The sequence below is a fragment of the Populus alba genome, chromosome 16 (assembly GCF_005239225.2).
Source record: "Populus alba chromosome 16, ASM523922v2, whole genome shotgun sequence".
Lineage (NCBI taxonomy): Eukaryota > Viridiplantae > Streptophyta > Magnoliopsida > Malpighiales > Salicaceae > Populus > Populus alba.
In genome coordinates, this window is record NC_133299.1 from 1,285,463 (window position 1) to 1,303,864 (window position 18,402).

An 18,402-nucleotide genomic window follows, 5' to 3' on the forward strand; every position below is an offset into this window, starting at 1 on the left:
AAGGCATGAACAGTAGACATGAATTATAATTCACGTCTACTGTTCATGCATGAACAGTGACGCCGAAGAAGAAGAGGAAGGTGAGCGGACCACCTGGCGTGGCGGCGATGGCTGGCTGGAGGAGGAGGACCTGAAGCTGGTGGTGGAAACGGCGGTGGAGTTGGCTGGAGCGGCTGCGGCTGCAGCTGGAAGAGGAAAAAAAAGAAGAAAATTTGCAGCAGGAAAAGGGAGGAAGGCTGGTTTTTTGGCTTACTTTGGACTCGATTTCCTCCTCCCTCAGAGCACGCAATTCTCCTATTTATAGGGATGGAAAGAGAGTAATCTTGTCGTTAACGGGGAAAAAGTCTCAGCCCTTGATTCGACTCGAGGAATCCAAGCCGTTGGTTCAAAGTGTGCACCTCGAACTGCAAAATTTGGCAATCCAAGGCTGCAGACTGCCCGAGGGTGCCACTTTGGGCCAATAAACGGAGCCGTTTCCAAGATTGTCGACCCGACCGGAGCACTCCACGAGATAAAGGGATTTTAGGTGAACATTTCGGTGCATGCCTTGTCGGATTTGGGGAACAAACGAGGTAGAAAATGCGCCTGGAAGTCTGCCACTCGGGAAGCTTCACGAGGAAGATGATGAACAGTAACCCGTTTTTTTTTTTTTTTTTTTTTTTTAAGCAAAGTCGTTTTGGGTTAAAATTTGGGATCTTTTCTGATTTTCAATTTAGTCCTCTATAGTGCCAGCCTTTATTTTATTTTTTGATTTTTATTTTGAAAATTTGGGGAATAACCCAAAATTGGGTTATGACAATCAGGACAAGCACTTGCTGTAAAGAAAATTTGGTCCCTGGATGATGAGGAGGCCAAAGAGGAAAGTTTTAGGAATGAGATTCAAGTGTTGGCAGAAATCAGGCACAGGGACATAGTGAAATTTTATGGATTTTGTTCTCATGGAACAAACAAATTCCTTGTTTACGACTACATTGACAGGGGGGACTTAAGGGATGCCCTAAGCAATGACATACGAGCTGAGGAGTTAGACTGGAGCAAGCGGGTGGAAATTGTGAGAAGCATAGCAAATGCTTTATCCTACTTGCATCATGACTGCAGACCTCCAAATCAGTCATCGAGATATATCAAGCAAAATGTTCTATTGGACAATGAATTCAAAGCCTACCTCTCCGATTTCGGCACTGCCAGGTTTCTGAAGCCTAATTCCTCAAATTGGACAGCAGTTGCCGGCACATGCGGATACATTGCTCCAGGTAAAGATTTTCGCGCACCATAGTCCTCGTTTATTCCTTTCCTGTTTCATTTGGAAGAAATTCATGATTCAGCAATTAAGATTACAGATTTTCTTATCTTGTGGGCTGCAGAGCTAGCTTATACAACGAGGATGACTGAAAAATGTGATGTCTTTAGCTTTGGTGTTCTAGCTCTCGAAATAGTAATGGGAAAGCATCCAGATGAGCTTATTTCCACTCTGCAATCATCCACTGATCAACAAGAGATAGAGCTAAAGAATGTGTTAGATCCACGTCTGCCCCCTCCAGCAGCTCAACGGATTGAAAAGGAAGTGGTGTCTGTAGTGATGCAAGCATTTTCATGCCTCAAGGTCAATCCTAACTTTCGGCCAACCATGCATGATGTTACCAATGCACTCTCGAAAGCTCAAAGCCATTTTCACTTGCCATAGAGGGAGTTGCAGATGTGTTCTTCGATCAAGCTCATCATGAGAAACACATATTGTTATCATTAGGCATGTTGTATCTATCAAGCATAAATTAGGAAAGTTCATGCTCTACATGTACATTGTATATGTATCACTTGCTGTATCCATGCTTCAAATTTCCAATCCATTAATAACAAAATAAAGGCTTAATGGCTAAAATATATCCATTAATTACTTCATTATATATATATATATATATATTAAGCCATTAACCTCAAAATAAAAAAATAGCAATGCAAATTTTAAAAGAAAAAAAAGGCAAATCAATAGTAAATCAAATTATCAAACACTTGATGTTGGTATACAATTGATTACAAATATCGCTATAAACTGCGCAAATTATACTGAACCCCAGTCAACTCAATACACAAAATTTTGAACACTAAAAGATCGACGCATAGTTAGAATCTGAATATAAGTGCTCAAAATCTTGATCACTGTCACACTTTCTTCTTCTTCTTCTGTTCTTTCTATTTCAAGTAAATATACACTGCAAGGACGAAGGAGCCCTTCTCAAGAGTCGCACATGTGCCCGCATAGATCAATATTCACTCTGTTCGAATACAGAAATAAGGCCATTTCCTCCTCTTGAATCTGGATAGAATTGAGAGAACCTGAATCGCCCTCACAGTTTCTTCTTTTTGATCTTTCATTTCAAGCATATATCTTGTGAGCCTCACATAGCAAGAACAGTATAAAACCTCGTATTCAACTCCAAAAACTTCTTCCCGCCTCAAACATTACAGTTTTCTGTGTTTCATTTCCTCTCATTTACACCTGATCAAAGCAAGGATCCTTCTGTTGAGTCTTTCTTTGTCTTTTGCTTTTTTGCAGAAATACTTTGCGGCCTACGTGATTCTTCTTTTACCAGTTTATAGGTGGAAGGATAATCTTGGGGCACGAAAGAAAAATTGTCACTGTATCTATCAGGAAACATGCAGAGAATCTGCTCAAATCACCACAAAGAAGGAATAACAGAAAATCATGGCACAGACTCCGCAATCAACGCTATATTTTGAAACGTAAAATCTGCAGCTGTATATTATAATAGCACAGTTTTAGCATTACCATTGATTTGTTTCCAAAACAGACTCCACGCTGCTGTATATATATTGCACACAATAATTATCAATAAGATGTGGTGAATTATTGGTGTTCAGGTTTTTATTTTTAACATGGGTTTTTGGCCAGCTTACGTGCAACTCGACTAAATCCTGCGGGCCCTAAAGTTAACGATTATGTAAGTCTCCAGTGATCCTGAGGTTTGTGAGACTCAAACTGATGATTTCTAGAGAGCAAACTTGAAACCTAGTTAATTAAACTACACCCCTCTGATTAGCATCTTGTATTGAACTTAATTTCCACGTAAAAGTGTTTGGTACGCTAGAGTAGCACTTTCACTTGCATTCGAGTCAGTCTGGCTATGAATGAGATGACCAGTTACAATGCTAACACAAGAAAAAGACTATTCTTAACACCGATAAGAATCCTCTGTCCAATTACGACTGGCACCGAATCGTTACACCATTGCGACCCACCAAAGTGTACTTGAGGAAAAAAAACCGGACACGGTCTTATGCATCAACGAATCACTTTCCTTTTCTTTTTTTTTTTGGTTTGGTTCGTGTGGTCCACAGACTAATTTTGGAGAAGTCCACAACGTCAATGCTTTGAGTGTGAATCGGGACAGTGCTAAGAAATGTAGGATCGATGAATTTGAATAGAATATCAAAAGATCTTAATCATTTGAAATTCAATAAAAAAAAATTGAATATATTAATGGTCATCGGTATTGTCTCTAGACAACCCAATAATTCTTTCACGGGAGAGGATATATATATATATATATATATAACATGGGTGGTGGAACATTTCGGAAAGCTAAATTATAAGGAAAAGTCAATCAATTTAAAATCTTCAAAGAAATGTAAATTGTAATATTCAAATTAGGAACTTGTATGTGTGTGTATATAACATGGCAGTGGACCATTTTCAAAAGCTAAATTATGAGGAGAAGTCAGTCAATTTACTATCTCCAGAGAAATATAAATTGTAATATTCGAATCAAGAACATGTATGTGTGTACATATATATTCCGAAAGCAAAATTACGAGGAAAAAGTCAGTCAATTTAAAATTTTCAGAGAAATATAAATTATAATATTCAAATCAAGAACGTGTGTGTGTGTGTGTGTATAGCATGGGTGGTGGACCATTTCTGAAAGCAAAATTATGAGGAAAAGTCAATCAATTTAAAATCTCCAGAGAAATATAAATTGTAATATTCGAATCAAGAACGTGTGTGTGTATACATATATATTCAATCAATTTAATATATATATATATATATAACATGGGTGGTGGACCTTTTCCACAAGCTAAATTACGAGGAAAAGTCAATCAATTTAAAATCTCCAGAGAAATATAAATTGTAATATTCGAATCAAGAACGTGTGTGTGTATACATATATATTCCGAAAGCTAAATTACGAGGAGAAGTCAGTCAATTTAAAATTTTCAGAGAAATATAAATTATAATATTCAAATCAGGAACGTGTGTGTGTGTGTGTATAACATGGGTGGTGGACCATTTCTGAAAGCTAAATTATGAGGAAAAGTCAATCAATTTAAAATCTTCAAGAAAAATGTAATGGTAATATTTGAATAAGGAACATACTCGCCTCCTAATTAATTGATCTTTACTATTTGATTATTGTCAATTGAGTTTACTAGTACATTTTTAAGGAGAAGAAAAGAAAAGAAAAGTTGTTGGAATAAGAAGGCAAAAACCAACCAATACATTTAGGATACTTACTAAATTCTATAAAAAAAGAAAATTAAAAGTTAATTTAAAATATTAAATAACTTTAAAGAAGTTAATGACTCTTAACAATTGATTCAATCGGACTCTAACAAAGAAAATATATTGATGTCCCTCCTAACTTTAAAGCAATATTTATCTTTTTTTAATCCTGAGAGGTGTAACTTAACTGATCAGGTTCTAAGTTTGCTCCTTAAATGTCACTAGTTCGAGTCCCACAAGCAACATGGCCACTATAGACTTACATGGTCGTTAATTTCAGGACATGTAGGATTAGCTAAAATACACACAAGCTGGCTTAGACATCCAAGTTAATTAAACAAAAAATTCAAAGCTGTGTAATGATTTGTATCATTCTATCTTTTTCTAAATTTGATAAAGAGAGGTTCGAAATGAAACATCTTGAGAGAAACAAGAGACTAACAAAATCCTAGTTGAAAGTTGTAGCCACAAGTTTGTCTAGACTTCCCAATCAACGTCCACTCTGCCTTCCTTAAACCCAAGGATGGCAACTATTGCCGTTCTAGACCCGGTACAAACTATCTACTTCTATGGACCATTAGAGTTTGAATTTTTTTTTTTTTTTTATTAATGTGATGTCTTTATTAGCTTATATACATTTTGATTAATTTTCTTATTCGTAGCTGTGTTAACTTGCTTCTCGTATTGAGCTTAATTTCCAAGTAAAAGTTTTTGGTACGCCAGAGTAGCACTTTCACTTGCTTTCGATCGAGTCAGTCTGGCTTGCTTAATAGGATCGATGAATTTGAACAGAATATCAAAAAATCTTAATCATTTCAAATTCAATAAAAAAAAAAATTGAATATATTAATGGTCATCGGTATTGTCTCTAGACAACCCCAATAATTCTTTCATGGAAGAGGATACTTTATATATATATATAGTTTTTCTTTTTTTCACTTACTTTGCACATGTATTATTTAACTATATATTTAATATTAGTTTTTTTAACTAATCTTTCATGAATTGATTTAATAGTTAATAGTTTGAAAAACAAAGCTCATATATACCTATTATAAGAGCTAATGAAAATAATCATTAGAATTTTTGTATAATTGAAAGGATAAAGAGATTTCATTTTTTTTTTCCTTACAATCTATGTAAGCAATAGTTTCAATTAAAAAAAGACACTCATATTGTCATTATTATTTAAAAATAAAATTTGTTTGATTTTATGATGAAAAAAATATAATTAAATATAAAATAAAATATATGGCGGATCTTAATCTAAATTTTCTTAAATTATTGTTTTTATTTGAGTAATTATTTCTAGTAATATATATAATTGAAAACTCTTGAAAAACCTCTAAAAAAATAAAACTTGATAAAGAAAATAGATCTCACATATTAATATTATTAATTTGATATTATAAAATAAAAGCACTCCAAGCAAAACTACTATTATATTACAATATTCGTGTTTTGTCTAAATTGTTTTTGAAATAAAATCTATATATGTGAGCTATATATATATATTGAAGATATAGTCAAATATATAATTTTTTTTACGACTTTTTGATTGAGTCTTTTGGAAAATTAGTAGATTCTATTAAAACTTACAAATCATTTAATCTAAAGTCAAATAATCTTATTAGTTTCAAATCCAATGAATTTTATAATTTTCTAAATCTTGATGTAATTTTAGTATAATCTAATAAATTTTTATTCAATTTTATTATTTTAGGAATATTCAATCATTGGCTTTTGTTTAACCTATTATTAACTATTTTTAGAGTTTTGATAGCCAAAATTTAGTGTCAATAAGGTAATAATATATAGGTAATGAGTGATTTAATATGATTATTTTATATTATTTAAAAACTTTTGTGATTAAAAAATAAACATAAAACAGAAAGACAAATTAATTTAAGTTTGAAGAAATTATATTAATGTTTTAGCTTGTACCTTTTTATAGTTGACTTAACATATTAGTCTTGAATGTCAAATAAAAAATACAAATCCTTTCCATATATGGAGTATAAGTATTTTTAAGTGAAAAATAAAATAATCTTCTTATATGGAGTTAAAGAATTTTAATTAGAAATAAATCATTTCCTTGTATGGAATGGAGTCTTTTTATTTTATTTTTTTATGATTTGTTTTAATGTAATACAATATATTTAGTAATAACTAATAAAACCTTATCATGGATATATAGTTAATAAATCATCCCTGTTTTTTAATTTGTAACACCACACACATTTTTTACCTAGATTTCGAGTCACTGCCTGTATAAAGAAAGGTGCATGAATGGTTTTATAAGTATATGCTTCATTAATTACAAGTACTACACACACCTCAACCATGGCCTGCTCCAGCAAATGTCTGTCACTGCTTGAACTGCTCAGTTTTTGGTGTCTAATGTCATTTGTTCAAGCAAAGCCAGATGCAGAAGCTATGGCTCTTCTGAGATGGAAAGAAACCCTCAATCAATCCTTTCTCCGGTCCTGGACCCTGGAGCCGAACAATGGGAACTTGACCAGCCATAGCCATAGCCACTGCAAGTGGTTTGGAATTTCTTGCAACAAAGATGGCAGCATTACATCAATAAACCTACAAGGTGCACTCTTTGGAGGTAATCTCAGTAACTTAGATTTCTCCTCATTTCCTAGCCTTGTTTCACTCAATCTTAGTAACAACAATCTTACAGAGCACATTCCACCACAGCTTGGTATGCTCTCAAAACTAGCCTACCTTAATCTCTCAATGAATTATCTATCCGGTTTTCTTCCTGTTTCCCTTGCTAACCTCACACAAATTTCATTACTCTACATGGGAAATAACTTGATCAGTGGTGAGCTAGACCAACGTTTATTCTCCAACTGGACTAAGCTTCAATATCTAGAGTTCCAGAACAACAATTTCACAGGAATGATTCCACCAGAAATAGGGCATCTTACAAATCTCAAAGAGCTAGCTTTGTCAAATAATCGATTTCATGGTGTGATTCCTTCTGAAATAGGAAATCTCAAAAGTTTAAAAGCTTTGGCCTTACATGTCAACCATCTTAGTGGTCCTGTCCCTCCATCTTTTGGTAACCTGAGTGAGTTAACCACTTTGTTTTTACACCAGAATAAGCTTTCAGGACCCTTTCCTCGTTGTTTGCTTAGTTGCGAGAAGCTAGGCGATTTGCGGTTATTTGACAATCAACTCTCAGGTACAGTGCCTAAAGGGTTAGCAAATCTCTCTCTACATGAAGTTCATCTTAGTATAAACAACTTCTCTGGCCCCTTGCCAGAATTCTGTCAAAAAGCTCCACTTCAATATTTCACTGCAGCTCTTAACAACTTTAGAGGTCCAGTGCCGAAAAGCTTGAGAAACTGCACAAGCCTTGTTAGAGTTCGACTCGAAAATAACCAACTCACAGGAAATTTAGACCAAGACTTTGGGGTGTATCCGAATCTCAAGTACATTGAATTGAGCTACAACAGATTGAAGGGGGTGCTTTCCCCTAACTGGGGTGTCTGCAAAAATCTCACTCAGCTAAAGATCTCTGGGAATGCAATCACCGGTAACATTCCTGGTGAACTTGGCAATTTGAAACAGCTAGGTGTGCTTGACCTATCTTCAAACCAGCTAGTTGGAGAGATACCAAAAGATTTGGGGAGATTATCCACTCTGAATTACCTTGACTTGAGCAACAATCAACTTTCCGGTCAGGTTCCCCGTGAGATTGGAGGACTTTCCAGTCTTGACAAACTTGACCTTTCAGCCAACAAACTGATGGGGCCTATCCCACCACAACTCATTAAATGCCTGAAATTGAATAGCCTGCTGTTATCTTCAAATCACTTCAATGGTTCTATCCCATTTCAGATTGGCGATCTTGCCTTGCATGGTTCTCTTGATCTTAGTCAAAATTTACTTTCAGGCAAGATACCTCCAGAGCTTGGAAAATTGACCATGTTGGAAAATTTGAACCTTTCACGCAACATGTTCTCTGGTTCCATTCCTCCTTCATTCAGCAAGATGACTGCCTTAACTTCCATTGATTTTTCACACAATAACTTGGAAGGTCCGGTTCCTGATGGTGAGTTTTTTCGCCTTGCTCCACCAGAGACATTTAGCTACAACAAACATTTATGCGGCGATGCAAAAGATTTGCCGCGTTGCAACATCACATCACTGAAAAATAGTAATCCAAGCAAAGACCACAAGGTATTGATCATTTTCAGCACTTCTTTGTTTGGAGTACTATCTTTTATATCTTTGGTGGCTGTCTCTTTCATTTTCACACGAAGATCGAGAGCGAGAAAGAAAGGGAAGGATGCAACAGTCTCGAACAGCAGGAATGTATTTTCATTATTGAATTATGATGGGAAGATTGCATACGAAGACATCATTGGAGCAACCAATGATTTTGATGATGAGTATTGTGTAGGGATGGGTGGAACTGGAAGAGTTTACAAAGCAGAATTGCCATCAGGACAAGCACTTGCTGTAAAGAAAATTTGGTCCCTGGATGATGAGGAGGCCAAAGAGGAAAGTTTTAGGAATGAGATTCAAGTGTTGGCAGAAATCAGGCACAGGGACATAGTGAAATTTTATGGATTTTGTTCTCATGGAACAAACAAATTCCTTGTTTACGACTACATTGACAGGGGGGACTTAAGGGATGCCCTAAGCAATGACATACGAGCTGAGGAGTTAGACTGGAGCAAGCGGGTGGAAATTGTGAGAAGCATAGCAAATGCTTTATCCTACTTGCATCATGACTGCAGACCTCCAATCAGTCATCGAGATATATCAAGCAAAAATGTTCTATTGGACAATGAATTCAAAGCCTACCTCTCCGATTTCGGCACTGCCAGGTTTCTGAAGCCTAATTCCTCAAATTGGACAGCAGTTGCCGGCACATGCGGATACATTGCTCCAGGTAAGATTTTCGCGCACCATAGTCCTCGTTTATTCCTTTCCTGTTTCATTTGGAAGAAATTCATGATTCAGCAATTAAGATTACAGATTTTCTTATCTTGTGGGCTGCAGAGCTAGCTTATACAACGAGGATGACTGAAAAATGTGATGTCTTTAGCTTTGGTGTTCTAGCTCTCGAAATAGTAATGGGAAAGCATCCAGATGAGCTTATTTCCACTCTGCAATCATCCACTGATCAACAAGAGATAGAGCTAAAGAATGTGTTAGATCCACGTCTGCCCCCTCCAGCAGCTCAACGGATTGAAAAGGAAGTGGTGTCTGTAGTGATGCAAGCATTTTCATGCCTCAAGGTCAATCCTAACTTTCGGCCAACCATGCATGATGTTACCAATGCACTCTCGAAAGCTCAAAGCCATTTTCACTTGCCATAGAGGGAGTTGCAGATGTGTTCTTCGATCAAGCTCATCATGAGAAACACATATTGTTATCATTAGGCATGTTGTATCTATCAAGCATAAATTAGGAAAGTTCATGCTCTACATGTACATTGTATATGTATCACTTGCTGTATCCATGCTTCAAATTTCCAATCCATTAATAACAAAATAAAGGCTTAATGGCTAAATATATCCATTAATTACTTCATTATATATATATATATATATATATATATATTAAGCCATTAACCTCAAAATAAAAAATAGCAATGCAAATTTTAAAAGAAAAAAAAGGCAAATCAATAGTAAATCAAATTATCAAACACTTGATGTTGGTATACAATTGATTACAAATATCGCTATAAACTGCGCAAATTATACTGAACCCCAGTCAACTCAATACACAAAATTTTGAACACTAAAAGATCGACGCATAGTTAGAATCTGAATATAAGTGCTCAAAATCTTGATCACTGTCACACTTTCTTCTTCTTCTTCTGTTCTTTCTATTTCAAGTAAATATACACTGCAAGGACGAAGGAGCCCTTCTCAAGAGTCGCACATGTGCCCGCATAGATCAATATTCACTCTGTTCGAATACAGAAATAAGGCCATTTCCTCCTCTTGAATCTGGATAGAATTGAGAGAACCTGAATCGCCCTCACAGTTTCTTCTTTTTGATCTTTCATTTCAAGCATATATCTTGTGAGCCTCACATAGCAAGAACAGTATAAAACCTCGTATTCAACTCCAAAAACTTCTTCCCGCCTCAAACATTACAGTTTCTGTGTTTCATTTCCTCTCATTTACACCTGATCAAAGCAAGGATCCTTCTGTTGAGTCTTTCTTTGTCTTTTGCTTTTTGCAGAAATACTTTGCGGCCTACGTGATTCTTCTTTTACCAGTTTATAGGTGGAAGGATAATCTTGGGGCACGAAAGAAAAATTGTCACTGTATCTATCAGGAAACATGCAGAGAATCTGCTCAAATCACCACAAAGAAGGAATAACAGAAAATCATGGCACAGACTCCGCAATCAACGCTATATTTGAAACGTAAAATCTGCAGCTGTATATTATAATAGCACAGTTTTAGCATTACCATTGATTTGTTTCCAAAACAGACTCCACGCTGCTGTATATATATTGCACACAATAATTATCAATAAGATGTGGTGAATTATTGGTGTTCAGGTTTTTATTTTTAACATGGGTTTTTGGCCGGCTTACGTGCAACTCGACTAATCCTGCGGGCCCTAAAGTTAACGATTATGTAAGTCTCCAGTGATCCTGAGGTTTGTGAGACTCAAACTGATGATTTCTAGAGAGCAAACTTGAAACCTAGTTAATTAAACTACACCCCTCTGATTAGCATCTTGTATTGAACTTAATTTCCACGTAAAAGTGTTTGGTACGCTAGAGTAGCACTTTCACTTGCATTCGAGTCAGTCTGGCTATGAATGAGATGACCAGTTACAATGCTAACACAAGAAAAAGACTATTCTTAACACCGATAAGAATCCTCTGTCCAATTACGACTGGCACCGAATCGTTACACCATTGCGACCCACCAAAGTGTACTTGAGGAAAAAAACCGGACACGGTCTTATGCATCAACGAATCACTTTCCTTTTCTTTTTTTTTTTGGTTTGGTTCGTGTGGTCCACAGACTAATTTTGGAGAAGTCCACAACGTCAATGCTTTGAGTGTGAATCGGGACAGTGCTAAGAAATGTAGGATCGATGAATTTGAATAGAATATCAAAAGATCTTAATCATTTGAAATTCAATAAAAAAAAATTGAATATATTAATGGTCATCGGTATTGTCTCTAGACAACCCAATAATTCTTTCACGGGAGAGGATATATATATATATATATATATAACATGGGTGGTGGAACATTTCGGAAAGCTAAATTATAAGGAAAAGTCAATCAATTTAAAATCTTCAAAGAAATGTAAATTGTAATATTCAAATTAGGAACTTGTATGTGTGTGTATATAACATGGCAGTGGACCATTTTCAAAAGCTAAATTATGAGGAGAAGTCAGTCAATTTAATATCTCCAGAGAAATATAAATTGTAATATTCGAATCAAGAACATGTATGTGTGTACATATATATTCCGAAAGCAAAATTACGAGGAAAAGTCAGTCAATTTAAAATTTTCAGAGAAATATAAATTATAATATTCAAATCAAGAACGTGTGTGTGTGTGTGTATAACATGGGTGGTGGACCATTTCTGAAAGCTAAATTATGAGGAAAAGTCAATCAATTTAAAATCTCCAGAGAAATATAAATTGTAATATTCGAATCAAGAACGTGTGTGTGTATACATATATATTCAATCAATTTAATATATATATATATATATAACATGGGTGGTGGACCTTTTCCACAAGCTAAATTACGAGGAAAAATCAATCAATTTAAAATCTCCAGAGAAATATAAATTGTAATATTCGAATCAAGAACGTGTGTGTGTATACATATATATTCCGAAAGCTAAATTACGAGGAGAAGTCAGTCAATTTAAAATTTTCAGAGAAATATAAATTATAATATTCAAATCAGGAACGTGTGTGTGTGTGTGTATAACATGGGTGGTGGACCATTTCTGAAAGCTAAATTATGAGGAAAAGTCAATCAATTTAAAATCTTCAAGAAAAATGTGAATGGTAATATTTGAATAAGGAACATACTCGCCTCCTAATTAATTGATCTTTACTATTTGATTATTGTCAATTGAGTTTACTAGTACATTTTTAAGGAGAAGAAAAGAAAAGAAAAGTTGTTGGAATAAGAAGGCAAAAACCAACCAATACATTTAGGATACTTACTAAATTCTATAAAAAAAGAAAATTAAAAGTTAATTTAAAATATTAAATAACTTTAAAGAAGTTAATGACTCTTAACAATTGATTCAATCGGACTCTAACAAAGAAAATATATTGATGTCCCTCCTAACTTTAAAGCAATATTTATCTTTTTTTAATCCTGAGGGGTGTAACTTAACTGATCAGGTTCTAAGTTTGCTCCTTAAATGTCACTAGTTCGAGTCCCACAAGCAACATGGCCACTATAGACTTACATGGTCGTTAATTTCAGGACATGTAGGATTAGCTAAAATACACACAAGCTGGCTTAGACATCCAAGTTAATTAAACAAAAAATTCAAAGCTGTGTAATGATTTGTATCATTCTATCTTTTTCTAAATTTGATAAAGAGAGGTTCGAAATGAAACATCTTGAGAGAAACAAGAGACTAACAAAATCCTAGTTGAAAGTTGTAGCCACAAGTTTGTCTAGACTTCCCAATCAACGTCCACTCTGCCTTCCTTAAACCCAAGGATGGCAACTATTGCCGTTCTAGACCCGGTACAAACTATCTACTTCTATGGACCATTAGAGTTTGAATTTTTTTTTTTATTATTAATGTGATGTCTTTATTAGCTTATATACATTTTGATTAATTTTCTTATTCGTAGCTGTGTTAACTTGCTTCTCGTATTGAGCTTAATTTCCAAGTAAAAGTTTTTGGTACGCCAGAGTAGCACTTTCACTTGCTTTCGATCGAGTCAGTCTGGCTTGCTTAATAGGATCGATGAATTTGAACAGAATATCAAAAAATCTTAATCATTTCAAATTCAATAAAAAAAAAATTGAATATATTAATGGTCATCGGTATTGTCTCTAGACAACCCCAATAATTCTTTCATGGAAGAGGATACTTTATATATATATATAGTTTTTCTTTTTTTCACTTACTTTGCACATGTATTATTTAACTATATATTTAATATTAGTTTTTTTAACTAATCTTTCATGAATTGATTTAATAGTTAATAGTTTGAAAAACAAAGCTCATATATACCTATTATAAGAGCTAATGAAAATAATCATTAGAATTTTTGTATAATTGAAAGGATAAAGAGATTTCATTTTTTTTTCCTTACAATCTATGTAAGCAATAGTTTCAATTAAAAAAAGACACTCATATTGTCATTATTATTTAAAAATAAAATTTGTTTGATTTTATGATGAAAAAAATATAATTAAATATAAAATAAAATATATGGCGGATCTTAATCTAAATTTTCTTAAATTATTGTTTTTATTTGAGTAATTATTTCTAGTAATATATATAATTGAAAACTCTTGAAAAACCTCTAAAAAAATAAAACTTGATAAAGAAAATAGATCTCACATATTAATATTATTAATTTGATATTATAAAATAAAAGCACTCCAAGCAAAACTACTATTATATTACAATATTCGTGTTTTGTCTAAATTGTTTTTGAAATAAAATCTATATATGTGAGCTATATATATATATTGAAGATATAGTCAAATATATAATTTTTTTACGACTTTTTGATTGAGTCTTTTGGAAAATTAGTAGATTCTATTAAAACTTACAAATCATTTAATCTAAAGTCAAATAATCTTATTAGTTTCAAATCCAATGAATTTTATAATTTTCTAAATCTTGATGTAATTTTAGTATAATCTAATAAATTTTTATTCAATTTTATTATTTTAGGAATATTCAATCATTGGCTTTTGTTTAACCTATTATTAACTATTTTTAGAGTTTTGATAGCCAAAATTTAGTGTCAATAAGGTAATAATATATAGGTAATGAGTGATTTAATATGATTATTTTATATTATTTAAAAACTTTTGTGATTAAAAAATAAACATAAAACAGAAAGACAAATTAATTTAAGTTTGAAGAAATTATATTAATGTTTTAGCTTGTACCTTTTTATAGTTGACTTAACATATTAGTCTTGAATGTCAAATAAAAAATACAAATCCTTTCCATATATGGAGTATAAGTATTTTTAAGTGAAAAAATAAATAATCTTCTTATATGGAGTTAAAGAATTTTAATTAGAAATAAATCATTTCCTTGTATGGAATGGAGTCTTTTTATTTTATTTTTTTATGATTTGTTTTAATGTAATACAATATATTTAGTAATAACTAATAAAACCTTATCATGGATATATAGTTAATAAATCATCCCTGTTTTTTAATTTGTAACACCACACACATTTTTTACCTAGATTTCGAGTCACTGCCTGTATAAAGAAAGGTGCATGAATGGTTTTATAAGTATATGCTTCATTAATTACAAGTACTACACACACCTCAACCATGGCCTGCTCCAGCAAATGTCTGTCACTGCTTGAACTGCTCAGTTTTTGGTGTCTAATGTCATTTGTTCAAGCAAAGCCAGATGCAGAAGCTATGGCTCTTCTGAGATGGAAAGAAACCCTCAATCAATCCTTTCTCCGGTCCTGGACCCTGGAGCCGAACAATGGGAACTTGACCAGCCATAGCCATAGCCACTGCAAGTGGTTTGGAATTTCTTGCAACAAAGATGGCAGCATTACATCAATAAACCTACAAGGTGCACTCTTTGGAGGTAATCTCAGTAACTTAGATTTCTCCTCATTTCCTAGCCTTGTTTCACTCAATCTTAGTAACAACAATCTTACAGAGCACATTCCACCACAGCTTGGTATGCTCTCAAAACTAGCCTACCTTAATCTCTCAATGAATTATCTATCCGGTTTTCTTCCTGTTTCCCTTGCTAACCTCACACAAATTTCATTACTCTACATGGGAAATAACTTGATCAGTGGTGAGCTAGACCAACGTTTATTCTCCAACTGGACTAAGCTTCAATATCTAGAGTTCCAGAACAACAATTTCACAGGAATGATTCCACCAGAAATAGGGCATCTTACAAATCTCAAAGAGCTAGCTTTGTCAAATAATCGATTTCATGGTGTGATTCCTTCTGAAATAGGAAATCTCAAAAGTTTAAAAAGCTTTGGCCTTACATGTCAACCATCTTAGTGGTCCTGTCCCTCCATCTTTTGGTAACCTGAGTGAGTTAACCACTTTGTTTTTACACCAGAATAAGCTTTCAGGACCCTTTCCTCGTTGTTTGCTTAGTTGCGAGAAGCTAGGCGATTTGCGGTTATTTGACAATCAACTCTCAGGTACAGTGCCTAAAGGGTTAGCAAATCTCTCTCTACATGAAGTTCATCTTAGTATAAACAACTTCTCTGGCCCCTTGCCAGAATTCTGTCAAAAAAGCTCCACTTCAATATTTCACTGCAGCTCTTAACAACTTTAGAGGTCCAGTGCCGAAAAGCTTGAGAAACTGCACAAGCCTTGTTAGAGTTCGACTCGAAAATAACCAACTCACAGGAAATTTAGACCAAGACTTTGGGGTGTATCCGAATCTCAAGTACATTGAATTGAGCTACAACAGATTGAAGGGGGTGCTTTCCCCTAACTGGGGTGTCTGCAAAAATCTCACTCAGCTAAAGATCTCTGGGAATGCAATCACCGGTAACATTCCTGGTGAACTTGGCAATTTGAAACAACTAGGTGTGCTTGACCTATCTTCAAACCAGCTAGTTGGAGAGATACCAAAAGATTTGGGGAGATTATCCACTCTGAATTACCTTGACTTGAGCAACAATCAACTTTCCGGTCAGGTTCCCCGTGAGATTGGAGGACTTTCCAGTCTTGACAAACTTGACCTTTCAGCCAACAAACTGATGGGGCCTATCCCACCACAACTCATTAAATGCCTGAAATTGAATAGCCTGCTGTTATCTTCAAATCACTTCAATGGTTCTATCCCATTTCAGATTGGCGATCTTGCCTTGCATGGTTCTCTTGATCTTAGTCAAAATTTACTTTCAGGCAAGATACCTCCAGAGCTTGGAAAATTGACCATGTTGGAAAATTTGAACCTTTCACGCAACATGTTCTCTGGTTCCATTCCTCCTTCATTCAGCAAGATGACTGCCTTAACTTCCATTGATTTTTCACACAATAACTTGGAAGGTCCGGTTCCTGATGGTGAGTTTTTTTCGCCTTGCTCCACCAGAGACATTTAGCTACAACAAACATTTATGCGGCGATGCAAAAGATTTGCCGCGTTGCAACATCACATCACTGAAAAATAGTAATCCAAGCAAAGACCACAAGGTATTGATCATTTTCAGCACTTCTTTGTTTGGAGTACTATCTTTTATATCTTTGGTGGCTGTCTCTTTCATTTTCACACGAAGATCGAGAGCGAGAAAGAAAGGGAAGGATGCAACAGTCTCGAACAGCAGGAATGTATTTTCATTATTGAATTATGATGGGAAGATTGCATACGAAGACATCATTGGAGCAACCAATGATTTTGATGATGAGTATTGTGTAGGGATGGGTGGAACTGGAAGAGTTTACAAAGCAGAATTGCCATCAGGACAAGCACTTGCTGTAAAGAAAATTTGGTCCCTGGATGATGAGGAGGCCAAAGAGGAAAGTTTTAGGAATGAGATTCAAGTGTTGGCAGAAATCAGGCACAGGGACATAGTGAAATTTTATGGATTTTGTTCTCATGGAACAAACAAATTCCTTGTTTACGACTACATTGACAGGGGGGACTTAAGGGATGCCCTAAGCAATGACATACGAGCTGAGGAGTTAGACTGGAGCAAGCGGGTGGAAATTGTGAGAAGCATAGCAAATGCTTTATCCTACTTGCATCATGACTGCAGACCTCCAATCAGTCATCGAGATATATCAAGCAAAAATGTTCTATTGGACAATGAATTCAAAGCCTACCTCTCCGATTTCGGCACTGCCAGGTTTCTGAAGCCTAATTCCTCAAATTGGACAGCAGTTGCCGGCACATGCGGATACATTGCTCCAGGTAAGATTTTCGCGCACCATAGTCCTCGTTTATTCCTTTCCTGTTTCATTTGGAAGAAATTCATGATTCAGCAATTAAGATTACAGATTTTCTTATCTTGTGGGCTGCAGAGCTAGCTTATACAACGAGGATGACTGAAAAATGTGATGTCTTTAGCTTTGGTGTTCTAGCTCTCGAAATAGTAATGGGAAAGCATCCAGATGAGCTTATTTCCACTCTGCAATCATCCACTGATCAACAAGAGATAGAGCTAAAGAATGTGTTAGATCCACGTCTGCCCCCTCCAGCAGCTCAACGGATTGAAAAGGAAGTGGTGTCTGTAGTGATGCAAGCATTTTCATGCCTCAAGGTCAATCCTAACTTTCGGCCAACCATGCATGATGTTACCAATGCACTCTCGAAAGCTCAAAGCCATTTTCACTTGCCATAGAGGGAGTTGCAGATGTGTTCTTCGATCAAGCTCATCATGAGAAACACATATTGTTATCATTAGGCATGTTGTATCTATCAAGCATAAATTAGGAAAGTTCATGCTCTACATGTACATTGTATATGTATCACTTGCTGTATCCATGCTTCAAATTTTTCAATCCATTAATTACAAAATAAAGGCTTAATGGCTAAATATATCCATTAATTACTTCATTATATATATATATATATATATATTAAGCCATTAACCTCAAAATAAAAAATAGCAATGCAAATTTTAAAAGAAAAAAAAGGCAAATCAATAGTAAATCAAATTATCAAACACTTGATGTTGGTATACAATTGATTACAAA

General features: G+C 34.7%; 1 protein-coding gene across 1 annotated transcript; it reads left to right on the plus strand.

Annotated features, from left to right (window-relative positions):
• The first annotated feature begins 579 nt into the window (after window positions 1-579).
• LOC118037295 (MDIS1-interacting receptor like kinase 2-like) lies at window positions 580-2,695 on the plus strand. Its single transcript, XM_035043226.1, has 4 exons — window positions 580-631; window positions 804-1,253; window positions 1,365-1,603; window positions 2,555-2,695. Exons 1-4 carry the CDS (start codon window positions 580-582, stop codon window positions 2,693-2,695), a joined length of 882 nt encoding a protein of 293 aa, XP_034899117.1.
• Window positions 2,696-18,402: the final 15,707 nt, after the last annotated feature.